Source organism: Echinops telfairi, unplaced genomic scaffold (genome assembly GCF_000313985.2).
Source record: "Echinops telfairi isolate 266 unplaced genomic scaffold, ASM31398v2 ScPeMD7_31;HRSCAF=116, whole genome shotgun sequence".
Taxonomy (NCBI): domain Eukaryota; kingdom Metazoa; phylum Chordata; class Mammalia; order Afrosoricida; family Tenrecidae; genus Echinops; species Echinops telfairi.
Window position 1 is genome coordinate 60,764,225 of NW_022103928.1, and position 9,286 is coordinate 60,773,510.

Consider the following 9,286-nt stretch of genomic DNA (forward strand, 5'->3'; position numbering starts at 1 on the left):
TGCAAATAGGTTCAAGGTGGGAGGTTCAAGTCCATCTTCTAGCTGGACCTTGGAAGATTGCTGCCTGGCAACTGACACCCATCCCCAAAGAAAGAAAACAAAAACTAAAAACCAACCTGAAACCCTACAGAGCGCAGTTCTCCTCTGACACACATGGGGTCACCGTGACTCAGATCCAACTCCCCCACCACCGGTTTGGCTCCGATCTGATAATTTCTCCACCATTAGATTCAAGTTTTGTACTTTGGGGCAGACATATTACAGAAGCGATACTGTGTTCTCACTCAGAGTATCAGGAGGCACAAGGTGTCTGTCACATTATTTATTGGTCGAGTAGTCAATCTGTGGGCGATATTGTGAGAAGGCGAGGATATGGGCTAGTGGCAAAATCCCAGGACTCTTCCAAGCATTCGGTTTCCCCACCTGCGTGGCGGGAATTTCTAAAATTCCTATTAAGGTTTAAGAAAGAGAAAGCGCTCCAGAGGCCTGGAAGCAGAGAGCCCAAGAGGCCAGGCAGCAGCGTGGCAGAGGCAGTTCCTTCCCCGTCCACTGGAGGCGTGGTGGAGGGCGGGGCGGGGCCGACAGGGAGCCAGGGCGCGTGCGTGCGGCGAGCGACCACCGAGTCGCTCCTCCCCAGCTAGAGAGGCCGGAAGTCCTCCCAGAGTCTGTTCCGACGTTGCGACCAGGGTGCTGAGGTGACTAGAATTGAGGCTTGCAGGTGGCTCGGCGCTGTGCTCGCCGCAGCGCATTGGCGTGAGGGACTCCGGGGTCCTGGGCGGGTACCATGGCGTCTCGGGCAGGCCCGCGAGCCGCCGGCACCGACGGCAGTGACTTTCAGCACCGGGAGCGCGTCGCCATGCACTACCAGATGAGGTATGAAGTGAGGCGAGCGGCGCGGAGGGCCTCTCCTCGGCCGGAGCCGACGGCCTGGAAGCGAGCCCGGCCCGCCCCGGCCTCGGGGGTCTGACTCCCCAGACAACTGCGCGCCTGCCCAGCGCCCTCCTGTGACCACCCCGGCTCTGTCCCCAAGCCCAGGATGCCCCCCGCCCCACCCCTGCTCCCCCTCTGCTAGCCTCGCGCGGCGGGGGTCCCGAGGCACCAAGGTCTGGTGGCCCGGTGTGACCTTAGGCACCCGGTTTCCGATCGTTCACCTGCGAAAGGCGGAAAGTCGGCGAGCTGGCGGTTCGCGGGAAAGACGCAGCACAAGGCCAAGCACGTTCTCGGGTCGGCCTCCTGCAGCTGCTGTTAGATTCGGGCTTTTTCTTCTCCCTTCTGAAAAGGGCCAGCCTTCCCCTCCCCCCCACTCCCACCCCCGAAGATGAGTCTCATAAACGCTTTCCCGTTAGAACTGCTTTTTCATTCACGTATCTGTTTGACCGATGTCGATTGAACTTAGCCGAAAACACTGTGTATATACCTTCAATAAAAACTTTATTTGAAAAAACAGCCAGAAAATATCACCCCCAAGAGCTGGTACTTGCTTTTACAGAGCTTGAAATCTAGAGTTTGATATTAAATATATGTATATATTTTTCCTTTTCTGCTTTGAATATTTAAAGAATTCCTCCTACGAGCCCATTGAACTCTGCCAGAATTATCTTCACATCCTTCTTTCCAGAATTTTTTTATATTAATAATTTTAGGGGGGGGCTCTTATAAATCGTCTAACAATCCATCATTCAATTGTTTTAAGCATACTTGTACATATGTTGCCACCAAAACATTTTCTTTATACTTGAGCCCTTGGTATCAGCTCCTCATTTTTTCTCTCCCTCCCCCACACTCCCACCCTCGGGAATCCTTGATCAGTGATATATTACTGTTGCCCCTTGGACCATTTCATTCTCAATCTCAGGCTCCTACCCTCTATTCACAACCCAAGCAAGTGTTTTTATACCTGCCCAGAGCCTGAACACTGCTCTTGGGCTGTGAAGAGGATATATTTGGGACCTAACAGAATTAAACGTATGAAAGGAATAACGTTTTGAGAAGGATGATGACAACAAATGTACAAATGTGCTTGACACAATGGATGGATGTATGGATTGTGATAAGAGTTGTATGAGCCCCCAATAAAATGATTTTTAAAAAGAAAGGAATAAAGGAAAAACAATGTATTCTAGCTGGAGAGTGTGGGCACCCTGGATGGTTTCCCTTCCCGAAATCATCTTTCTCAACAGAGCTATGCGTGTTATTTCCTCTGCCTTTGAATGTGCTCCTTCACAGTCATTGCAACTCCGTGCTTTGATGCCTCCCTCCATACCCTGCGTGCCTGCCACACCCAGCCACTTGCTTTTCTAGAACACAAATGCTTGGGCTTTCTTTGTCCTAATACTACTACCTCTGCATGTCATGCCCATCTCCATGCCATCCCTTAGAGCATAGCCCAGATACCAGCCTCCTTCCCTATTCCTCACTGACATCCCAGCCTAGGCACAACTGCTCACTCCCTCTGATTCCATATGCCTGGGAACTTTACTAGCACTTCTCTACTTGCTGTTTTAATTTTACTTCTCTGTTCCCCTTGTGCCTTGCCAGTCCAGGCAAGGACTCTTATTCATGTTTCATGCCTCCAGGGTCCAGTGTAACCATCTGGTATTCTGTGAGTGGTCAGAGATTTTTGAATGAAAGGTGCTTCTCCCTCTGCTCTGCCCCACAGTGTGACCCTGAAGTATGAAATCAAGAAGCTGATCTACGTGCATCTGGTCATATGGCTGCTGCTGGTTGCCAAGATGAGTGTGGGGCACCTCAGGCTCTTGCCGCACGACCAGGTGGCCATGCCCTATCAATGGGAGTACCCGTATTTGCTGAGCATCGTACCTGCTCTTTTGGGACTTCTCTCCTTCCCACGCAACAACATCAGCTACCTGGTGCTCTCCATGATCAGCATGGGGCTCTTTTCCATCGCCCCCCTCATCTATGGAAGCATGGAGATGTTCCCTGCTGCCCAGCAGCTCTTCCGCCATGGCAAGGCCTACCGCTTCCTCTTCGGTTTTTCTGCTGTCTCTGTCATGTACCTGGTGCTGGTGCTGGCAGTCCAAGTGCATGCCTGGCAACTGTACTATAGCAAGAAGCTCCTAGACTCTTGGTTCACCAGCACACAGGAGAAGAAGCGTAAATGAGGCCCTGCCTGCTTGCTGGACTGCTCTTGGGATGAAGCCTGGGCCTCCCACTGAGCAGAATGAGACAGCTGTTCAGAAATTTCTGGCCTCTGCCCAGTGATGGTGGCAGCTAGTGCAGACTAGGTCTGGTCTCACAAAAGCCCCCTCCTGTTGCCATCTGCTGAGGCGGCAACACTATTTTTAATTTATTCCTGGATTGGGTTGGCTGGAACTGGCTGACCAACAGCTGTAAAACATACACTCGCCTTCAGCTAGTCGAAGTTGAAGCCCTTCGGGATTCTTGAAACAGACCGCCCCTCCGTTGTTCTTCCACTTCTACCCATCACCCTTTCTTTAGCCACTGCGAAAACAAATTCCACCCAGAAAATGTGTGGGAGGTTGCTCCCCCTGCTGGCTGTGGTCTTGATGGCAACGCATTTTCATTCAAATCTCAATAAAGTTGAGTATCTCAATAAAGCATGACTGCCCAGTCCAGCGTGTGCCTCGTGTTTGGGGTTATAGTGTGTGAAAGGAGCCTGACAGTGGCAGGAGCCATACATTTAGCCTTTTCATCTATAAAACCTTTCATTTATTCCGTTTGTGTTATGTACTCAGTTAATTGTTCATGTGTATCGGTCAGTATATTGTACCTTGATCCTGCATGATGGTACCCAAAGGAGTTTCAGAATATCCCCAGGAGTAGAATGCTTGCTGTCTAAATGGAACAGTCTACATGGAAACAACTAATGAACACAGCCACGGTATGAGCCCATCTCCTTCCTGTAACATGTCTGAAGTGTGAGAGGAAGTCTCACCATCCTTGCCTCTAAGGAGCATTCTGACTGTTCTTCCAAGACTGATCTATTTGCTTGTTTGGTACTTTGTTGGTTTTCACCAATACCATAGTTTGAATCCTCAATTTTTCTCCAGTCCTCCTTATTCAACGTCCCAACGTGAGATGGGGCTGTCCGGACTATGTTAATAAGGGAGTAGTGTGGGGTGTAGTTTGAGTCAATCTCTCGAGATAAAAGAGATTAAACAAGAAAGCACATAGAAAAAGAGCTGCCAGGCTACACGAAGATCACCCCGTAGCAGAAGCTCAAAAAAGAGATCAGGACTTTTTCCAGAACTGATGGAGGAAGTTCCTGTGGAGCCTTCATCACCCTGACTTCAGACTTGCAGCTTCCTCCACTGTGACGCTCCCACACTTCTAACCTCCGAAACCATGGACTTCCAAAAGAATAAACCCTGTCTTGGAAAAGTACAGCCAGAATGTTCTTTAGAAGAGAGAATGGCACGACTTGGTCTCACATACCGTGGACATGTCAGGAGAGACCGGTCCTTGGAGGAAGGGTGCCATGTTTGGGAAAGTGGAGGGGCAGCGGGAAAGAGGCAGACCCTTGACAAGACGACGCAGCAATGGGCTCAAGCCACAGTTGTGAGGCTGGCATAGGCCCTAGCAGTGTTTCGTTCTCTTGGGCATTAGAATGGTCACGATGAGTCAGAACTGACTCGGTCGCCTAACGACAGCTGTGAGAAAATAAACTTGTTAAAAGCCATCCACTTGTGTTTTTGTCATAGCGGCACTGGGTAAAAGACACCTTGTTTTGAAATATTTTCCTTTGCTTAAAAGCAACCCTTTCATATTTTTCTAATTCTTTACTACTTAGCCTTTGAGGCTCGGTTTATAGTTTATTTTTATTTATTTTAAATTGGGAGTTAATAATACATCATCTCATCGTTCAGTCACATCAAGCAATATTGTACAATTGCTACCACAATCAGTTCCCAAACATTCTTTCCCTTCCTGGACTCCTTGACTTCATCTCTTGTTTATCCCACCCCCACCCCCCAGGCTCAGTTTATGTGCTACTATGGTTCCTTCAGTTCAGGGAGTGATAGTTCTTTCTCTGAAGTCATGTGACAGTTTTACCTCTGATGAACAGAGTTACTCTTTTGGGGGTTATTTTCTCACCACCTGCTCAATACTCTGCACATAGTTGCAGTCAGATTTTATTTAAAGAAGTAACTTGTGTGAATGTAGACGAAAGTCAGATTGTATTTCATGGAGGAAAGAGCCTCGCAGGGGTAGCATTTGGAGAGGCAACTAGGAGCAGAATGGAAGTGGGTGGGTAGTGGAGTGTGTGCACCCAGCACAGATGGCTAGTTTTCAAAGTGCTGGGAGTGCAAAACTAGTCAAAAAAGCTGAAACACCTCATAACATGGAGGAAACTGGAAAGGAGGTCTTGTGCAACAGTTTTAACCAATGCAGTGAGTCTTGATCTCTTGTCTGCTGGTTCCATGAGCTCTGATTGTAGTTCCAAGCAATACAAAATCCTTGACAACTTCTATCTTTTTTTCCATTTATCATGATGTTACATATTGATCTATTTGTGAGTATTTGGGCCTTTTTTACATTGAGCTGTAATCCATACTGCAGGCTGCAATTGTTGATCTTCATCAGCAAGTGCTTTAAGTCCTTCTTACTTTTAGCAAACAAAGTTGGATCATCTGCATATTGCAGGTTGTTAATAAACTTTCTTCCAATCCTGATAGTGCATTCTTCTTCATATCATCCAGCTTCTCTAATTATTTGCTCAGCATATAGACTGAGTAAGTATGGTGAGAGGATACAACCCTGCCGCACACCTTTCCTGATGTAAACCACACAGTATTCCCTTGTTCTGTTCACAACCGCCTCTTGATCCATGTACGGGTTCCACATAAGCACAATGAAGTGTTCTGGAGTTCCCATCCTTAAGGCTGTCTCTAACTTGCTATAAACCACACAGTCCAATGCATTCGCATAGTCAATGAAACACATATATTTCTGATATTCTCGGCTTTCAACCAAGATCCATCTGACCCTTTTTCCACCACCCTTTCTGAATCCGCCCTAAATCTCTGGCAGTTCCTGGTCGATGTAGTGCTGCAACCAATGTTGGATGACCTTCAGCAAACTTTAAGTTGCATGTGATATCAGTGATACTGTTCTATAATCTGAGCATTCTGTTGGGTCACCTTTCTTTGGAATGGGGACAAATAGGGATCTCTTTTATTCAGTTGGCCAAGTAGCTTTCGTCCAGTTTTTCCTGGCATAGATAAGGAAGTGCTGCTAGTGTTTCGTGAGCTTGTTGAAATATTTCAGTTGGTCTTCTATCAACTCCTGGAGCCTTGTTTTGGGCTAATGCTTTTAGTGCAGCTTGAATTTCTTCCTTCAGCACCATTGGTTCTTGCTCATATGCCACCTCCTGAAATGGCTGAATGCCAACTAGTTCTTTTTGGCACAATGACTATGTATTCTTTTCATCATCTTCTCTTTTTTAAATGTATATATAGTCCATCCTTTTTAGTGATTCAAAAAAAATAATTTTATTAGGGACTTGTACAATTCTTATCACAATCCATCCATCCATCCATTGTGTCAAGCACATTTGTACATTTGTTGCCATCATCATTCTCAACATTTACTTTCTACTTGAGCCCTTGATATCAGCTCCTCATTTTTCCCCCTCCCTCTCCACTCCCCCCTTCCTCATGAACCATCGATAATTTATAAATTATTATTATTTTGTCATATCTTACACTGTCCGACATCTCCCTTCACCCACTAGTCCATCTTCTTTTGATGTTTCCTGCATCTTTCAATATTTTGCCCATAGAATCATGACTTAAAAAAAAAAAAAAGAATCAAGGCTTGAATTTTTCTTGAGTTCCTTCAGCTTAAGAGATGCTGAACATGTTCTTCTCTTTGGGTTTTCTAACTCTCTTTGCACACTTCTTTATGCTATTTTACTCTGTCTTTTCCAGTTGCCCTTTGACATTTTCTGTGCATCATTTCTTCCATTTGCTTTTGCTACTCTACAATGAAGATCAAGTTTTAGAGTTTTCTGACATCCATTTTGAGCTTTTATTTCTCTCCTGCCCTTCAAGTAACCATGTGCTTTCTTCATGAGTGATGGTCCTGTCCTCCTACCAGACATCTCATTGATGTCCTCCTCTAGATGGCTTGTTTAATTGCCTATCATCAGGTCTTCTGCCATTAGTGCTCAATCCATCAAATCTGTGCTTGAGATGTTCTCAAAATTCAGGTGGGATAGATTAAGGTTGTGTTTTGGCTCTGGTAGATTTACTTTAATTTTCTTTGCCATTGATAGTTTGTTCCACAGTCAGCCCTTGGCCTGGTTTTAGCTACTGCTGATAAGCTTCTCCATTGTCTCTTTGCACAGATGTAGTCAGTTTGCTGTCTCTGTTTCCATCTGCAGTAGTCCATGTTTCTTATTGCCTTCTGTGATATTGAAAAATGGTATTTGTGGGGGGAATGTATGGATTGTGATAAGAGATGTAAGAGCCTAATAAGTATTTTTTTAAAAAAGGTATATCTGTTCAAGAGGCACTTGATTCACTAGGCCACTGACAACTGTTCTTGGTACTGATTCTCCAACTTCTACTTCTTCTACATACAAAGAATCTGCATCTGGATGTTTTTTGTCAGTGGTGATACAACCAATCCGAAGATCCAGTTGGGAAACATCAATTGGCTTTGAATCAGCACTTCCTGTTCCTGACTGCTGCTGTTTTTTCTCTTTCTTCTCCATTTTTTCTTTCACTGTCTTTTCTTCTCCTCCTCTGTTTATCTGTTCTTTGGCACCAGGAGGTATGGTTGTTGTCGGGGTAGACTGCATCACTTTTGTAGAAAGTGTAGCATTAGCTTGTAGTTGAGTACCAGATGGAAATGGAACTTGTCTTACTCCATTTAGAATTTCAGCCTGGATTAACTCTTGTTTCAGTTCTTCAATTTCTTCCTTCAATTTTGCATGTTCAACTTGAAGTTTCGTCTCTCTCAGAGTTCTCTGCAAAATTGCTTTCTCCTTAAGAAGAGCAACTTGCTACTTAAGATAGTCAATAATTTGATCTGCCCCCTTCTGTTCCAGTCTCTGAAGAACAGCATCATTGGTTGCCATCTTTGCCCAGAATCGGCAGAAAATCACGAAGCGATGGACCCCAGATTCCAGCTGGCCTCGGTCTCCTGAATGAACATTATTCCTTTGGATTGTGTCAGTCCTGACATAGGAAACCATAGGATTTCCTGATTCAAAATGACCACTACTAGTCCATTTCAGTTTACTAATGCTTTATGTGTTCTGTTTCATTTTTGATGACTTCCAATTTTTCTAGATTCATATTTCATAATTCCAAGTTCCTGTTATTAGTAGATTTTTGCACTTGTTTCTTCTTCCCTTGAGTTTTGCCCCATCTGAAAATGAAGATCTCGAAGGCTCCACTCCCACAGGCTTTACCTGACTCACGTCATCATGGTCGACCCACTCTCACTCTGAGAAATCAGCTCCTCCTCAGTCACTTTTCCAGTACCACCAAACCCATGGGGCCCATCTCCTGGCACCATCTCCGACAATGTTCTGCTTCCATTTATTAGGCCGTCAGTGTCTGACAAGGTTTTGAAGCTATGCATATGCGTTCAGTGGACTTGTTCCGAAATGGGGAGCTGAGTCCTTTGCTGTCTGTTCTTAGTCTACAGGGGTCCTCAAACATTTTTAAACAGGGGGCCAGTTCACTGTCCCTCAGACCCGTTGGAGGACTGGACTATAGTTTAAAAAAAAACTGTGAACAAATTCCTATGCACACTGCACATATTTTTTTTTTAATTAAAAAAACACAAACGGGGCAAAAACACCTGGCGGGCCGGATAAATGTCCTCAGCGGGCTGCATGTGGCCCACGGGCTGTAGTTTGAGGACACCTGGTCTAGAAGCTCCACTGAATCCTGTTCACCTTGGGTGACCCTGCTGACATTTGAAACACCGTTGACACAGCTTCCAGCTTCGCAGCAACACACAAGCCATCACAGTCCAACAAACTGGCAAGTGGTGGGTGGCAGATATAGTTAGGCTAAAATACAATATCATTTGATCGCCCTTTCAACCCATTTTTAAATTGTTTCAGTTAAAAAAAAAAGTGAAGGAGAAATGCATGTGGATGAAGCCTCTGGTGACTCCCTCCTGACCACAGACCAGGGATGTGAATAGCCTTGGTATCGTGCAGAATGCACTGGAAAGTGGACCATTGAAGAACAAGTTAGGTTAAAATTTAACACCTTATCATTTGATCTCCCTTTTGACTTATTTATTCTAGTTTTTAATATTTTCTGACTTTTTCCCTATTGAG

The 9,286-nt window shown here is 45.4% G+C and overlaps 1 protein-coding gene and 1 pseudogene across 1 annotated transcript; one reads left to right on the top strand and one right to left on the bottom strand.

Moving 5' to 3' along the window:
- Window positions 1-663: 663 nt before the first annotated feature.
- Window positions 664-3,594, top strand: JAGN1 (jagunal homolog 1). The gene is made up of 2 exons (XM_004702250.2): window positions 664-873; window positions 2,660-3,594. The coding sequence occupies exons 1-2, from the start codon at window positions 785-787 to the stop codon at window positions 3,120-3,122; spliced, it is 552 nt and encodes a 183-aa protein (XP_004702307.1). The 5' UTR covers window positions 664-784; the 3' UTR covers window positions 3,123-3,594.
- A 3,874-nt stretch (window positions 3,595-7,468) lies between these two features.
- Window positions 7,469-8,092, bottom strand: LOC101652382 (annotated as a pseudogene).
- Window positions 8,093-9,286: the final 1,194 nt, after the last annotated feature.

Excerpts from the sequence above, each read along its gene's own strand:
- JAGN1 (XM_004702250.2), top strand. The coding sequence starts at position 785 with ATGGCGTCTCGGGCAGGCCCGCGAGCCGCCGGCACCGACGGCAGTGAC. Across the intron at positions 874-2,659 it reads GCCATGCACTACCAGATGAG|TGTGACCCTGAAGTATGAAA; the intron begins GTATGAAGTGAG and ends TCTGCCCCACAG.